General features: G+C 43.2%; 1 protein-coding gene across 1 annotated transcript; it reads right to left on the bottom strand.

The window, feature by feature from the left end:
- Positions 1 to 19: 19 nt before the first annotated feature.
- LOC117359665 (5-hydroxyisourate hydrolase-like) lies at positions 20 to 17,208 on the bottom strand. The gene is made up of 4 exons (XM_033942867.1): positions 17,083 to 17,208; positions 723 to 865; positions 367 to 502; positions 20 to 279 (listed from the first exon to the last, which is right to left on the bottom strand). Exons 2-4 carry the CDS (start codon positions 854 to 856, stop codon positions 190 to 192), a joined length of 360 nt encoding a protein of 119 aa, XP_033798758.1. The 5' UTR covers positions 857 to 865; positions 17,083 to 17,208; the 3' UTR covers positions 20 to 189.
- Between the last annotated feature and the right edge of the window lie 418 nt (positions 17,209 to 17,626).

Here is a 17,626-nt window from a genome sequence, read left to right as displayed (position 1 = left end):
CAGGAGTGGACACACCATGTTATCAAGTAAAAGCTTTAATGGTTTGTGCTTCTGTATACAAAATATGGATGTGGCGGTGACTCTAAATCTCTAGCACATTGCGGGCCTCTGTTATAGACTAACAGTAAAATAACTTGGGTTTCAAATCTGGTTCAGTGGGTGTCTGGGAATTACAGCACCAGGAGGAGATTAGCTCCCTCTGTATGTGGTGTAGGAGAAAGGAGTCAGCAGCAGCGGGATGTGATACTTCTGGTTTGGGTCTGTGATGGTGAACACAATCTATAAATATGAAAAAAAAAACACAGAAGAGGCTTATTCATGTGTATCCAGATCAAATCCCAGGAGGGCCAGTGACCATCATCTCACCTCTACGTAGGGGTAGAAGCTTGTTTTGCTGAACTGTTGCCAGTAATTTCCAGTTTCAAAGTGCACCTTGTACGTTCCGGCAGAGAATTGCTCAGGGCTGAGGAGGCCTGGGCAACGGCCATCTGCATTGGTGTAACTAAAATGAAAAACAAGACTGGTAGTGGCTGGGCTTCCCACACAGCCCTCTTTCCTCCCCTAGTCCCATTGCTCTGTTCCCACATGGTGGGAGCAGACTGTATGACTGGTGTTTGCAGAGGTTCCTGGCTTCCTCTTTCAGTTGGGGGAAAGGATAGGAAACATATCTCCCAGTTTTCCCATGAGTGCTTCAGGTGCCCTGTCTTTGGGTCAGTGCTTACCCTGTGCTCAGCTCTCGCCAGTTCTTGCTGGACTCCTCCAGCCTGGCCAGATGAAGCATTAGGCCTTTAGCAGGCAGGCCCAAGCTCGTGTCCAGCACATGCGTGGTAAGTGGACTGTGGGATGACACAGACATACCCTTAGCCTGCAAAGCAAAATGTAACAGCATAAGTTCTAACAATTAATACTGAAGAATCAGGCACACCAGGAGGGCTTCGACCAATCTGTGTTATAAACTAATCCTGGAAAGCTGTTTTAAATATCTTATGATAAATGATAACACTTTCAAATTGTGTAATACCAGAACAACACCTTGAAAGGAAGGAAGAGCCTCAGAAGGCCCTTTTCTGCGGCTTTTCCTTCTATTCAATGTGTTGTGGAGCCTGTGTTGTTCTGGTATTACACAATTTGACATCGTGCATCACTTTATGTTCACTATATCTGAGTCATTTGGGTTAAATATCTTATGAGACATCTCTAGGCGAATGCCTAGGAAAAGACTGAAAACCTACCTATTTGATAAATTCCGTTCAGCTCGATAACTCCGCCCTCTCTCCTTGACAATGTAGCTACTAATGTAACCTTTTACGATGCTGTAACTCTTTCCCCCATTGTAACAGTGTAACCTTCTCTTCATGATGCTGCATGGGCCTCTTGTTTTTGAAAATCGCTTTGAACCTGTTCTGGGTAAGTGCGATTAAGAAGTCCTGATTCGTTTATTCCAAAGAGGTTGGGCTACTGCACTGAAAGCTATGAGAGAGAACAACCAGGAAATTTTGTTGTAAAGATTGAATGGAACGAGCTGCGGAGTACGGGACGAGCAAACCTAACGAATGAAAACCTGATGAGCAATGTCAAGAATATTTACTTATTTATTTATTGGGTTTTATTAACCCACCTTTATGAAGATATTCACCCAAGGTGATGTGTATAACAAGTACAGTTCAACATAAAGCTTACTGTTCATGGCCTTGGTAGTAAAGTGGCCCAATATGACATAAATAGAAAAAATGAGGTCAACTCAAAACCAGCAAATGAGCCAGGATCAAAAAGAAACACATTTAACAGCAGAGTTGTTTGATAAGCACACATTGGGACATTTTGCTTTTCTACAATAGAGCTGAGGGGCCAACTACAGATATTAGATGGGGACAAGATGGGTGGGACAGAATCCGCTGGGATAAACAGATGGGAGGCTAAGCTCAAGGCAAGTTCTTTGTACAGTTAAACAAGATCTGTTATGTGTTATTAAATGATATCTGAAAAGAAATCGGGAGCCAAAGTTCTTGACCAAAAGAGGAGTTCTGGGATCATTTGTTTTGGCTCCATAAAGCAGCTTCTAATAAAGCCTGAGACTCCGCAATAATGAATTAGAGTAAGCCAAATGTAGCAGAAGCAAAAGAGAACCGAGGTCCAGAATTAAATGAGTTGTAGGCAATTGTTTTAATATGTTTCTGTTTATTAGTTTTTCTATACTGCTTTACGATACAATATCAGTGCGGTTTATGACAATTTAAAAAAGGAAAAGAACACCATTATTTAAAGAACAGAAAAGGAAAAAGAAGAGAAGGAAAAAAAGCCTAATAGTTGTGACGTGGTCTGTTACCCAATAATAATAAAATTCACATAAAATCTAAAATCACTAAATTAAGAAAAAGCCAACCCAAAGAAGTAGGTTTTTAATAAAGTTCTAAATTTTGAATATGTAAGCTCGATGCATAACTCATTAGGAAGGGAGTTGACTTTAACAAGATATATTAGTGATAACTTTACTCAATTTTAAGTAGATGAATGCAAAGTGCAAGTTGGTTCATATGGAACAAGCAACTTTGCAAGATAATCAGTTTGTCCAAATGCCAAAGTTAGTCTGGCTCCCGGGTTTTGGCAGGATGCAGAGATAAGTGCACAATTATTATCAAATGCATATATGAATATATAAAAAAACTAAAATACCAAAAAAATGAATGTATAACAAAGCGTACTAGAAAGCTATATAGAAACTAAGAATTGACAAATGCGGAACGGCCAATGATGATAGTCACCACGTAATTCTTCCCGCAGTTGCAAGGATTAACAGCGGTGGAGTGGTGGGACTGAGACGTTCACATTTACTCATTTGAAAAAGTTCTGATGAAAATTTGTTATTACCCGGTCCTGTATTTAGATACTAGTTGAGATTGTTGGACGGATAGTAAAGATAAGACAATAGTAGCCGAACTATATTGAGCTTAAAGTTAGTGCTTTATGCATTAACTGGAATTTAATGGGAACCCAATGAAATTCCTTAAACAGGGAAACATGATTGTATCTTAGAGCGTTAGTAATAACTCTGATGGTGGTATTTTGAACTGTACAATTTCTTAATAGAAACATGAGGTAGTCTGGTGTAAATGCTCTTACAATAATCCAGTTTTGAGGTAACTAGGGCAGACAAGAGATTCACAAGAAGTGGGCGTATCGATCTAATTTTCCGTAAAGAATAAAAACAAGATCTCACTAGAGAGGCCAATTGTGGCTGAAATGTCAATGCAGAATCTAAGTGAACGCCTAAATATTTCATAGAATTTTGAAGTTGTATTGGTTGAGATCTAGAAGAACCCGTGATCCATAACCCTGTAGTCTTCTGAGGGTTTAAAATTAATTTGTTTTGCAATGTCCATTCATCTATCCCAGGGGTGTCAAAGTCCCTCCTCGAGGGCCGGAATCCAGTCGGGTTTTCTGGATTTCCCCAATGAATATGCATTGAAAGCAGTGCATGCAAATAGATCTCATGCAGATTCATTGGGGAAATCCTGAAAACCCGACTGGATTCTGGCCCTCGAGGACCGACTTTGACACCTGTGATCTATCCTATCTAAACTCAAATAACTTGTACTAAACTAAACGACTTATACTTAAACTCTACTCTTAATTTGCTGTATACTCCCTGTATTTAACTACTGCACAGTCCTGTATATCCAAACATTTAACCTATTGTACATCTTATTTGTCTAATTACTCTCCATTGTGTATGTTTATTTGTAGACCAAAAATCTAAATAAATAAAAATAAATAGACTGTATGGAATTTAAATCAGGATTGTTTGGGTTTTGTGGAAATACAAGTAAAATATCTCTTGTTCTTGTATTCTTAAAGCAAGAGGTCTTAAGAATATGTTGAATAACAGGAACGATAATATAAACCCCTGAGGAGCACCACAGTAAAGATGGTAAGGTGAAGAGCAAGTGGAACTGAATGAAACCTTAAATGTTCTATCTGCTAAGAATGATTTAAACCAGCTAAGAACTGTAACTGTACCTGTAATGAACATAAGAATTGCCGCTGCTGGGTCAGACCAGTGGTCCATCGTGCCCAGCAATCCGCTCCCGTGGCAGCCCCTAGTTCAAGGACCTGAGCCCTAACTGAGTTTAGCCTTACCTGCGTACGTTCTGGTCTAGCAGGAACTTGTCTAACTTGGTCTTGAATCCCTGGAGGGTGTTTTCCCCTACGACAGCCTCCGGAAGAGTATTCCAGTTTTCCACCACTCTCTGGGTGAAGAAGAACTTCCTTATTTGTACAGAATCTACCCCCTTTCAACATTAGAGAGTGTCCTCTCGTTCTCCCTACCTAGGAGAGGGTGAACAACCTGTCTTTATCTACTACTACTACTACTACTACTACTAATAATAATAATAATTTTATTCTTATATACCACCAAAGCCATGAAAGTTCGAGGCGATTTACAACAAGAAGCGCTGGACAATCGGCGAAGAGGTCACAATTCAAAATTGTCTACAATCTTACATAATGGAAGAAAAGGTTCTCAGTCATCAATGCAATCATTACATAATGGAAGTGGAAAGCTATATAGATCTTAAGGTTGCTGGTTGAATTAGCAGAGATATAAAAATTCTTAATTTACAAACCGATTGAACAAACTCGTTTTTACCAATTTTCTAAAATTGAGGTAGGTTGAGGAGTGCGTGATGATGTTAGTCAGCCAATCATTCCGTTTGCCTGCCTGGAAGGCAAGGGTTCTGTCCAGGAATCTTTTGTAGTGGCAGGCCTTTATTGTTGGATAAGTGCCTTTATTGTTGGATAGGTGAACAGATGTGTTCTTCGTGTGGGCCTAATAGAACTTGCCAGGTTAAATTGGGAAACTAGGTAAGTGGGGGCCAGACCAAATATTGATTTATAACACAGACAAGAGAACTTGAACAGAATTCGCACTTCCAGGGGAAGCCAATGGAGTTTTTGATAATAGGGGCTTATGTATTCCCATTTCTTCAGCCCAAAGATCAGTTGAACTGCCTAATTTTGAATGACTCTGAGTCTTAGAATGGTTTTTTTGAAGGATCCCAGGTAGATGATGTTGCAATAATCGAGCATGCTCAAGATGGAAGACTGAACCAGTAAGCGGAAAGATGCTGCATCAAAGTATTTTCTGATGGTTCTGAGTTTCCATAGTAACGAGAAGCATTTTTTAACCAATAAATCTGTGTGAGCATTTAGAGTAAGTTGGCGGTCCAGAGTCACTCCCAGAATTTTTATGGAGTGGTCAATAGGGAAGGCCTGACCATTCAAGGAGATCGATGAGTCTTTGATTTTGTCATTAGGACTTGCCAGGAAAAATTTAGTTTTATCTGTGTTGATCTTCAATTTGAATTCAGTCATCCATAGTTCAATTTGCTTTAGAATGGATGATAGATGAATCTTTGTCTCGGAGGTCAGGGTAGTAAGGGGAATAACTATGGTGATATCATCAGCATAGATATAAAATTTAACTTTTAAGCTTTGTAGTAAGTTTCCCAAAGAGGCAAGGTAGATGTTAAACAATGTGGGGGATAGAGGAGAACCCTGCGGGACTCCACAGGAGTTTACCCAACTATAGGATTTTTTATTCTCACTATAGACTTGATATGACCGTTTGCTCAAAAAACCCCGAAACCATTTTAACACGTTACCTGAAAGACTAATTGACTCCAAACAGTCAATCAGAATGGCATGGACAACCAGATCGAAGGCACTACTAAGTCTATTCCCTTCATTATCTTGAACATTTCATTCATGTCCCCTCTCAGTCTCCTCTATTCAATGGAGAAAAGGCCCAGTTTCTCTAATCTCTTGTTGTACGACAACTTCTCCAGCCCTTTAACCATTTTAGTCGCTCTTCTCTGGAAGATGGCTAACTTAATCAAAGGCTGCTGAAAGATCTAAATATATTAATAATACAGCTTTACCTTGATCTATCACAGTATAACAGTTGTTGAGAAGTAAAACCAAAATTGTTTCAGTAGAATGAAACTTTCTAAAACCTGATTGTGTGGGATGAAGCATATATGAGCTTTCGGAATGCTGGGAGAGCTGTTGAAAAACTAAACGTTCCAGAATTTTTGATATAAAAGGAATGTTAGAAATAGGCCGATAATTAGACACTTGTATTGAATCTAAAGAGTGGTTTTTGATTACAGGATAAACAATGGCAGTTTTCCATTCTGACAGTATCTCTCCAGAAGACAAGCTATTATTAATCATGTTTAGGATTAAAGGAGATAAACCATGTTTATTATCTGTGATCCAAGTGGATGGTATTGGGTCTAAAGGATAGGTCGTCTTTTTCATAGAATTTATAGTTTTCTCTAGAGTAATTAGAGAAGATAGAGTAAAAGTCGACCAAGTTGAAGATACCTTTAATGGGGATTCAATAACTGTAGGGTTAGTAGTCTTGGTTCCAGAGATTGAGGTTGTAAACAAATTTCGCAGAGTAGAGATTTTATTCACGAAATGATCGGCTAAATCTTCAGCAGTTAAGTTTGAGGTTTGAAATGGCAAAGGTTTATTAGTCGAAAGTTTGTTTAACGTAGCAAACAGTTGTTTAGGTCTGTTCGGCGCCTACTTAATTTGGTTCATATAATAAGAACGACAAACAGATCTAACATGCGAATGGTATTCGGTATAAAAGGAATAATATTCCTGGAGATCCACAGCATCCCATGACTTATGCCACTATGCTCCAGAGCTCTTAAGCGTCTCTTGGAAGACCGATGCTCCTTGAAAACCATGGTCTTTTCCGGGTACTAGGATAAACCTTTTTGACAGGGACTTTTGGTCTGATAGCATCTTCAAGAGAAGAATTTCCATCGCTGAAATTGTGAGGAAAGAGGAAGAGAAGTAAAATTAGAGGGAAAATGCGAAAACAAAGGTGATAGTGTAGAAGAGTCACAAGCATGGAAATCATGTTTGGTGATGAATCTAGGATGTTGATGAAGAGAGAGCAAAATTAGATAATGTTACATGAACAATAGAGTGGTCAGACCACAGAATAGCAGAAATAGATGAAGAAATAATTGACCAAGAGCCCGATAAATAAGTAAAAATGAGGTCAAGAATATGTCCAGCTAAATGAGATGGTTGTTGGACATGCTGTGATAATCCTAAATGGATTAGAATGGTTGACAGACAGATACCAGAGGGTGGTTGTTAATGGAATTCGCTCGGAGGAAGGAAAGGTGAGTCCCTCAAGGATCGGTGCTGGGGCCGATCCTGTTCAATATGTTTGTGAGCGACATAGCCAAAGGGTTAGAAGGAAAGGTTTGCCTTTTTGCGGATAATACTAAGGAGGGAGTGGAAAACATGAAAAAGGGTCTGCAAAAGTTAGAGGCAACTAAAATTCAATGCAAAGAAGAGCAGAGTAATGCATTTGGGGATTAGAAATCGGAAGGAGCTGTATGTGCTGGGAGGGGAGAGGCTGATATGCACAGATGGGGAGAGGGACCTTGGGGTGATAGGGCTGGATTCACTAACCTGCCCGATCGGGTCCCGATCTCGGCAGGTCCGACTGATTCAGTAAACTTAAACATGCAGATGAGGGCGATCGGAGGAACGCCCCCATCTGCCTGCATGACTCGCACATGCGCAGACCATAGGAGCAGTGATCTTTTTTTTTACTTTTGACTTCGGGGAAACGCCGCCACCTCCACTGACCCTAACCCGCTGGTCCCACTTTTGCCAGCTACCGCCCTCACAGAAAGATAAATGGAGCCTGTGGTTTTAACCCGCTTTAAACCCATGGGTTAAAACCACGGGCTCGCTGGGCGGGGAAGGGCAGGAGAACGGCGATGCGGCAGGGGAAGTTCGAGGCAGAGCAGGGCGGCATGAGGGTAAGCAGCAGAGATAGCAGGACAGAGCAGGGCAGCATTTGGGGCGAGCAGGCAGGAGAGATTGCAGGGCAGAGAGCAGGGCTTCCAGTCGGAAAGACATTTTCGACTGGTCCCCAGCAGTCGCTTCTTCAGGTGATCGGCCAGCCCAGTCGGATCGGAAATTTGGTGTAGTGAATCGGGTCGCTGTCCAATTTGCATGCGTTTCACCTCATTTGCATGCAAGGATCCAAGCGGATCGCAGGAGAGCTAAGTGAATCAGGCCGGAGGGAAATTTGAAAGTTAAGTGGTCGCAAACCAATCGGTACACGATCGGTTTGCTTAACGAATATAGCCCATAGTGTCTGAAGATCCAAAGGCTGAAGAAAAAGTGTGACAAGGCGGTGGCTGTTGCCAGGAGGATGCTGGGCTGTATAAAAAGAGACGTGACCAGTAGAAGAAAGAAGGTGTTGATGCCCCTATACAGGTCGTTGGTGAGGCCCCACTTGGAGTATTGTGTTCAGTTTTGGAGACTGTATCTGGCGAAGGACATAAGAAGACTTGAAACGGTCCAGAGGAGGGCAACGAAAATGATAGGAGGCTTGCGCCAGAAGACATATGAGGAGAGATTGGAAGCCCTGAATATGTATACCCTAGAGGAAAGAAGGGACAGGGGAGATATGATTCAGACGTTCAAACACTTGAAGGGTATTAACTTAGAACAAAATCTTTTCTAGAGAAAGGAAAATGGTAAAACCAGAGGATATAATTTGAGGTTGAGAGGTGGTAGATTCAAGAGCAATGTTAGGAAATTCTACTTTACGGAGAGGGTGGTGGATGCCTGGAATGCGCTCCCGAGAGAGGTGGTGGAGAGGAAAACGGTGACGGAGTTCAAAGAAGCGTGGGATGAACACAGAGGATTTAGAATCAGAAAATAAGATTAAATATTGAACTAAGGCCAGTACTGGGAAGACTTGCTTGCACAGTCTGTGTCTGTATATGGCTGTTTGGTGAAGGATGGGCTGGGGAGGGCTTCAATGGCTGGGAGGGTGTAGATGGGCTGGAGTAAGTCTTAACAGAGATTTCGGCAATTGGAACCCAAGCACAGTACCGGGTAAAGCTTTGGATTCTTGCCCAGAAATAGCCAAGAAGAAAAAATTAAAAATTTAAATTGAATCAGGTTGGGCAGACTGGATGGACCATTTGGGTCTTTATCTGCCGTCATCTACTATGTTACTATGAATTGTAAATTCTAGCCGCTTTGCGTTTCCCTATTCCTCTTTGTTCACCTTTTTAAAAAAAATAATTTATATTCAGTATATCCTACAATTCTATGCGGATTACAAATTATTCAGGTACTCAAGCATTTTTCCCTGTCCTGGTGGGCTCACAATCTGTCTAATGTACCTGGGGCAATGGGGGATTAAGTGACTTGCCCAGCGTCACAAGGAGCAGTGCAGAATTCGAACCCACAACCTAAGGATGCCAAGGCTGTAGCTGTAACCACTGCACCACACACTCCACTGCTCTATAAGATCTCCACTCTGTATGATGTTCGCTGTACAATTCCTATATATTCCTATCACATTGTTAGATAGAAACATGATGGCAGATAAAAGCCAAATGGCCCACCCAGTCTGCCCATCCACAGTAACCATTATCTCTTTCTCTCTCCGAGGCCCTTTTAAATTCAGACACAATCTCTGTCTCCACCATCTCATCTGCCGCCCTTTCAGTAAAAATGTATTTCCTTATTTTACTCTGGAGTTTAAAGCAGCAAATTTCTGCTACTCAATGGCCACAAATTTGGACTTGGAGGATGAGATGTACAGCGTCAGCATCTATGAGACAAACTTGTTTTTTTTTCTTTTACATAGAATTTTTTGGACCCCTGTTCGTTTGCAGAAGTTAAACAGTTCAAAATCTAATAGATGCTGGCACTGTCATCTTGAAATAGGGGCACTGGATCATTTGTTGTTCTATTGTCCTATGACACTCAATTTTTGGAAATCGATATGGGGACATATTAATACATACTGGAATCATCGATTCCATTAACCTATGATGTAGTAATTGTATCTATCTTAGTACTGCTTCGGAGCTGGTTCCTCCGTCGTGGTCCCGCCCCTCCTCTGACATCAGAGAAGGGGTGGGACCGCAACGGAGGAACCAGCTCCGAAGCGGTACTAAGATCGCTAACACTGCGATCTTGCTTGCAGGCTGTTCCAGCTGGAAGGTAAACAGTGCGGGGAGGCCAGGGGGGAAGTGGAAGGCCAGGGGGGTGGAAGCTGGACGCCGGGGGGGGGGGGGGAGGTAAGCTGTCCTTCGGGGTGGGACAGGCAGGCAGGCAGGCCTTCAAAGGGGTGGGGTAGGCTTTCAAGGGGTGACAAGCCTTCAAGGGGGGAGGCAGGCCTTCAAAGGGGGGGGACAGGTCTTCAAGGGGGGACAGGCCTTTAGGGGGAACAGGCAGGCCTTCAGGGGTGGGATAGGCCTTCAAGGGAGAGACAAGGCTTCAATGGGGGGAGGCAGGCCTTCAAAGGGGGACAGGTCTTCAAGGGGGGGACAGGCAGGCCTTCAGGGGTGGGATAGGCTTTCAAGGGGGGGACAGGCAGGTCTTCAGGGGTGGGATAGGCTTTCAAAGGGGGGATAGGCCTTCAAGGGGGGAGGAAGGCCTTCAAAGGGGGACAGGCCTTCAGGAGTGGGATAGGTCTTCAAGGGGGGGACAAGCCTTCAAGGGGGGGAGGCTAGCCTTCATAGCGGGGGCCAGACCTTCAAGGGGGGACAGACCTTCAGGGGAGGGGGGCCCTGATATAGAAGTACACGGAGGGAGTGAAGGGGGGGTTCAAAGAGATGTGCATATGCTGGACTTTGGGGAGGAAGAAATGGGTCTGAAAATAGAGGAGAGGGAGAGAGATGATTTAGGGAGGGAAGGAACAGAAAGGGAGAGAAGTTGGACACAAGGGATGGTGTGGAGGGGGGATAGAGATACTGGATAGGAGGGTAGTTGGGAAAAGAAAGGGAGAGATGGTGGACCCTGGGGTGGTGGGGAAGGAAGGAGAGATGCTGGATGAAAGGGTAGTTAATAAAAGGTGGATCTGTGGAGGGAGACAAAAAAAAGGAAAGATACCAGACCTCCTGGGGAGGGAAGAGAAACGGAAGGGGAGGACAGAGATGGAAGATGGATGGTTAGCAGGGAGAAAGAAGAAAGAAGGAGACCCTGGCAAGCAAGTTATCAGAAGACAACCAGAGCCTGAGACCAACAACATTTGAATAATGACCAGACAACAAAAGGTAGAAAAACTAATTTTATTTTCTGTTTTGTGATTACAATATGTCAGATTTGAAATGTGTATTCTGCCAGAGCTGGTGTTAGACCGCAAACGTGAGGATATAACAGAGAGAGGAAAAGTCTTTTTTGTTTGTTTATTTTGTTTACACCACAGTGCCAGTGTGGTTAGGAGGAGGCAAAGGGGATGAAGAGGCTGTAAAATAAACCCACCAGGATGTTTGAAAAAAAAAAAAAAAAAAAACCCACCCAATTGGGCAGGAAAATCAAATTGAATCGAATCAAAAAAACAATTCAATAGGCTGAATTGAATCAAAATTTTTTTTCCTGAATCCTTCGTCATTCCTTCTCCCCTAGCCATTCTAAAGCAAGGGAAAATGTTAGCACCTTGTGACAGAATGCTGAGGCATTCTCCCCTCCCCTTTCATCACAAGACCCCTGTCACACATTTACCCTTATCTTATTCCTTATCTTGTTTAAGTATTCCTTATATGGACAGCAAACAGACTTTGCCTACGTGCCAAAGCAGGCCTCTGTCACGTTAAGTAAGGAACATGCATTATAACCTTTGGACTGTCACATGCTATAGTAAGCCTTTAGACATATTAGATGTGTACATAAGGGAATCACTTTATTGTAACCGTTATAATGTATTCAGATGTCATGTGAGATAGTAGCTTTGAGAATCACATTAGATATGTAAACAAGGGAGTTACCTTGGTATAATCTGCACTGTATATTCATGATGAAACTGTAACCTTGCAAAGCATTAGCTAAGTAATTAAGGGAGTTAAGAAACTCAATAAAAGGGTTAGCAGGCTCCCATTTAGGGTCACCTCATCCTAATCTGAGTTTTGTGTGAAGCCTCATTCTTACATCATCCTATGTCCTCTCATTACAGAGTTTCCTTTCAAATTAAAGAGACTCGACTCGTGCGCATTTACATTATGTAGGTATTTAAACGTCTCTATCATATCAACCCCCTCTCCTGCCTTTCTTCCAAAGTATACAGATTGAGTTCTTTAAGTCTGTCTCCATACTCCTTATCATGAAGACCACACACCATTTTAGTAGCCTTCCTCTGGACTGATTCCATCCTTTTTATATCTTTTTGAAGGTGCTGCCTCCATAATTGTACACAATATTCTAAATGAGGTCTCACCAGAAAAATGCTTGAGTACCTGAATAATTTGTAATCCGCATAGAATTGTAGGATATACTGAATATAAATTACAGAGGCATCAATACCTCCTTTTTCCTACTAGTCATACCTCTCCCTATGCAACTAGCATCTTTCTAACTTTTGTTAATCCCTTTATTCTCCTGAGAATTGTAAGTCGCCTTGAACCTCTTGGGCATAGAGCAACTCAGAAATTGTAGATTAGATCAAATTAGATTATAATAATAATAATAACTTTATTCTTGTATACCGCCATACCCAGTGAGTTCTAGGCGGTTCACATTAGTTAAACATGGATTACATGCAGTTAAGAGTTGGTTGAACAGATTTACATTAATTAAATATAGTTATGTGCATCGTTACATGCGATTCACATTAATTAAACATAGTTACATGCAGTTAAGTAATAATTGAAACAGAGTTGCGTGGAGTTAGGTGTTGAAATGAGCAGGAATGCAGGCAGCGAAGAAGATAAGATTGGGGAGAAGGAAAAGGTGGGTCGGGGGGAGGAGGGGGGGCGAGATAGAAGGGGGGGAGGGGGCCATTAAGTGTGGCGTTGGAAGAGGTGTGTTTTGAGTAGTTTTCTAAAGCTGAGGTAGGTTGGAGCCTCGAGGATTAATTGGGCTATCCATGGGTTTAGCTTGGCGGCCTGAAAGGCGAGGGTTTTGTCAAAGAATTTATTGGAGTGACAGAGTTTTAGGGAGGGGAAAGCAAATAACTGGATTCTGCGGGAGTTCTTGTTTCTGTGATTCAGGATGAAGTGTGGGTTGATGTAGTTTGGGGTTAGGCCGAATATTGTTTTGTAGCAGAAACAAGCGAATTTAAATAGGACTCTGGATTCCAATGGCAGCCAATGAAGTTTGCGGTAGAAAGGGGTAACATGGTCCCATTTTTTCAAGCCGAATATAAGGCGGACAGCGGTGTTTTGGATCATTCTGAGTCTTCTGGTGTTTTTCTTCGTGGAGCTCAGGTAAATGATATTACAATAGTCTAAGAACGGAGAATTGGACTAGAAGGCATCAGTCTGCACAGAACAAAAGAGCAGTCCTATTGGGTCAGAACAAAGGTCCATCTAGCCCAATATTCTGTTTTCAGCAGTGGCTAGTCTAGGTCACAACTTCCTCCCAAAAGGCAGACAAACTCTTTAAGAGCCAGATGCTCTAAAATTGCCATTAAAATTCTGTGGGTTGCTGTGGTGCCAGTAAATGTCCAATTTGAAAATGGTGATTGATGTTCAAACAACTTCACAGAGGTCCGATGTAATCCCATCTCATCAGTCGTAGGAGAAAGTGACTGACTCATGCGCAGGGACGCATGAGCGTCAGTCATCAGTGTGCCTTTTTGTAGCGCATCATTGGCGCACGTCATAAGAAGAGAGGACGAAAGAACTAACAACAAACCATGCAAAAACGGCTTCGGCACGACATATGCAATCGGCAGCCCCAGACCAGCCGATATACGCTTTTAATGGACATGCATGAGATCTGCTCTTTTTTACACATGCACATATTATTTATTTTATTTAAAATATTTATAACCTGCTTATCCAATAATTCTAGGCAGGTAACAAAAATGACATACATACAATTATGAAAAATTAAACAACTAAAATCATTATATGGACCTCAATCCCATAAAAAGTGTTTTTATGAACTTCCACATGCAATTAGCGGCCCAGACCTGCTGGTATATGCATCTCAGCCGCATTTCAATACTATCGGCATCTCCTGACCTGTCACTAATTTTGGATTGTTAAAGGCTGGCGCTTCATTTTGTGCATCATCCGGGCATTGATTGGAGCGCTCATTTTAATATTGATGTAATCCATTTACATACGATTATCGGAGGCTGCAACAAACCACGGAAAAGACCGCGATTAGCTATTCTAGACATCAACCGCTGAAATACTTCAATGCCAAACTGGTTAAAACTGGTTTAGCATTGCTCGTTAAAGGCACGGTGAGTTTTGAGCATATGGGCCTCAGCTGGTTATTCTAGGGCTAAATAATGAATTCCCCTCCCCTGCCCCCATTTAAAAAAATGTCTGGATTTTCCCTCTAAAAATCTGTCAAAACCTCTTATACCTCATACTCTTTTGGGATCTTGTCAGGTTCTTGTGACCTGAAAACAGAATCCTGGGTTTGATGGACCTTCGGTCTGTCCAGTACAGCAGCTTTTTTGTTCTCAAGGAATGTGTTGAGTTTCTCCATTGACAGATGGGGGAATGAAGCCACATTGATGGGTGATGTCAGCCCAATTGCTCTTCCAGAAGGTGCTGTCCCGGACATGTGAGGGTGTCCCTGACTAACCCACATCCCCTCCCCCTCTCTCCCAACGAGCCTATTTGTGGCAGTGTTCCCCGCATGGCACTTCCTCCTGCTGATAGCAGTGACACTTCTTTCTGGAGAAGGGTCACGAGTAGTGTTCTGCAGGGCTCGGTGCTCGGACCGCTGCTATTTAATATATTTATAAATTATCTAGAAACAGGGACGAAGTGCGAGATAAAGTTCGCAGATGCCACCAAACTATTTAGTGGAGCTCGGACTAAAGAGGACTGCGAAGAATTGCAAAGGGACTTGAACAAACTAGGGGAATGGGCGACGAGATGGCAGATGATGTTCAACGTTGAGAAATGTAAAGTATTACATGTGGGAAACAGAAACCCGAGGTACAACTATACGATGGGAGGGATGTTATTAGATGAGAGTACCCAAGAAAGGGACTTGGGAGTAATGGTGGACATGACAATGAAGCCGACGGCACAGTGTGCAGCGGCCGCTAAGAAGGCAAACAGAATGCTAGGCATAATAAAAAAAGGGTATTACAACCAGAATGAAAGAAGTTATCCTACCATTGTATCGGGCGATGGTGCATCCGCATCTGGAGTACTGCATCCAATATTGGTCGCTGTACCTTAAGAAGGACATGGCGTTACTCGAGAGGGTTCAGAGGAGAGCGAAGCGTCTGATAAAGGGGATGGAAAACCTTTCATATGCTGAAAGATTGAAGAAACTGGGTCTCTTTTCCCTGGAGAAGAGGAGACTTAGAGGGGACATGATAGAGACTTATAAGATCATGAAGGGCATAGAGAGAGTAGAGAGGGACAGATTCTTCAAACTTTCGAATAATAAAAGAACAAGAGGGCATTCGGAAAAGTTGAAAGGGGACAGATTCAAAACGAATACTAGGAAGTTCTTCTTTACCCAACGTGTGGTGGACACCTGGAATGTGCTTCTAGAGAGCGTAATAGGGCAGAGTTCGGTACTGGGGTTCAAGAAAGGATTGGACAATTTCCTGTTGGAAAAGGGGATAGAGGGGTATAGATAGAGGATTACTGCACAGGTCCTGGACTTGTTGGGCAGCCGCATGAGTGGACTACTGGGCACGATGGACCTCAGGTCTGACCCAGCGGAGGCATTGCTTATGTTTTTATGGTGGCAGAGACACAGCCCCCGCCCCCCTCCCCAATTCTCCCAAACAGCACTTCTCCTACTAGTGGAAATGATCCCTGCACAATGCTTCCTCCTACTGGTAGCAGTGATTCCTGCACAGCCCTCCCCCCACCCCACCCCGCTGGCAGTGACCCAGGAACAACCCTTTGCTGCTACTGATGCTTCCTCACTATCTTCCTTACTCTCTGACCACCAGCCATTTGCCCCTATCCAAAATGCTCAGCACCCAGTGGAAAAGTAGCTTAATGGTTAGTGCAGCGGCCTGAGATCCTGGGGAACTAGGTTCGATTCATAGAAACATGATGGCAGATAAAGGCCAAATGGCCCATCCGCAGCATCCACTATCTCCTCCTCTCCCTACAGGCTAAAGCTCTTTATGACCTCACAATGCAAGTGTAGAGCATTATGGGTCTAAGCTAAGGCTCTTAACACTTGCATTGTGAGGTCATAGAGCTTTATGGTTATAAAAACATAACAGTAGATAATGGCCCATCCGCAGCATCCACTCTCTCCTCCTCTCCCTATTGGCTAAGGCTCTTAACATTTGCATCTCCTCTTCCTATAGGCTAAGGCTCTTTACACCTGCATTGTGAGGTCATAGACCTTTATGGTTATAGAAACATGATGGCAGATAAAGGCCAAATGGCCCATCCAGAGCATCCACTATCTCCTCCTCTCCCTATTGGCTAAGGCTCTTAACATTTGCATCTCCTCTTCCTATAGGCTAAGGCTCTTTACACCTGCATTGTGAGGTCATAGACCTTTACGGTTATAGAAACATGATGGCAGATAAAGGCCAAATGGCCCATCCAGAGCATCCACTATCTCCTCCTCTCCCTATTGGCTAAGGCTCTTAACATTTGCATCTCCTCTCCCTATTGGCTAAGGCTCTTTACACCTGCATTATGAGGTCATAGAGCTTTATGGTTATAGAAACATGATGGCAAAGGACAAATGGCCCATCCACGGCATCCACTATCTCCCCCTCGCCCTAAAGTGGTATATCAAGTCCCATCCCCTTTACCCTTATATGGCTCCTGGCAGGAATGGGATGAGCCACTCAGGCAGCCCTGGGCCCCCTCTAGTCTTCTCTGTGAGCTCAGCAGTCAGGAAGTGCCAGCTGCCAACTACATTTGCATGCCTTACAGGCAGCACTGAGATATCTGCGATTTTGCTGACCCTCAGTTTAGGGGTAGGGCTGGTTCTATTCGATTTTCACCCCAACACACGCACATCTACGGCTACTCCAATACTACTATACGGACTGGTTTTTGAAATCGGTTCTCTTCAAAAGCTCAAGCCACAACCTTCCCATGAATGTGCACTCACCAAAGAGCAGCTGCAGGCTTCCTCAACTCGCCTTACTTCCTCTTGTGTGCGCTTGCAAGCAATCTCGGGAGGGAACGCTAGAGGGCGCTGCAGCACAAAATGCCACGTCACGTCCCAAATAGCTGAGTCATAGCTTCTGATCGAGTCGGCTTGTTTGTGCCCCCGACCTCATCTGTCTGTTCTAAGCTGGATCCTGCGCTCCTCATTTTGATTATCCCAAACTGGATCCTCTCTGACCAGCTCTTCAAACGGGCAATCATAGTATTTGGGTGTTTATCGGTTCCTGCCTGTCTCCTACAATATTGATCGTTTTACTGCATTATTTGAGTTGCACAACTGCAGGAGAGATTCAGAAAGTGACCACTGGCAGATTCACCTAAAAGCTCTTCAAATTCCAAGAAAAAGCAATCTAAGCGGTTCTGTCATTAAAGCACTCCAGCACCTGAGTCAGGCAGTCCCCGGGTTACGAACGAGTTGCGTTTTTAAAACTCTTCTTAAGTCAGATTTTAAGATTCTTGCTGCTGACAAAAGGGCCAACTGTCCC

The sequence above is a fragment of the Geotrypetes seraphini genome, chromosome 4 (assembly GCF_902459505.1).
Source record: "Geotrypetes seraphini chromosome 4, aGeoSer1.1, whole genome shotgun sequence".
NCBI lineage: Eukaryota > Metazoa > Chordata > Amphibia > Gymnophiona > Dermophiidae > Geotrypetes > Geotrypetes seraphini.
Note: the sequence above shows the minus strand (reverse complement) of the source record. Positions and strands in the feature narration are given on the sequence as shown.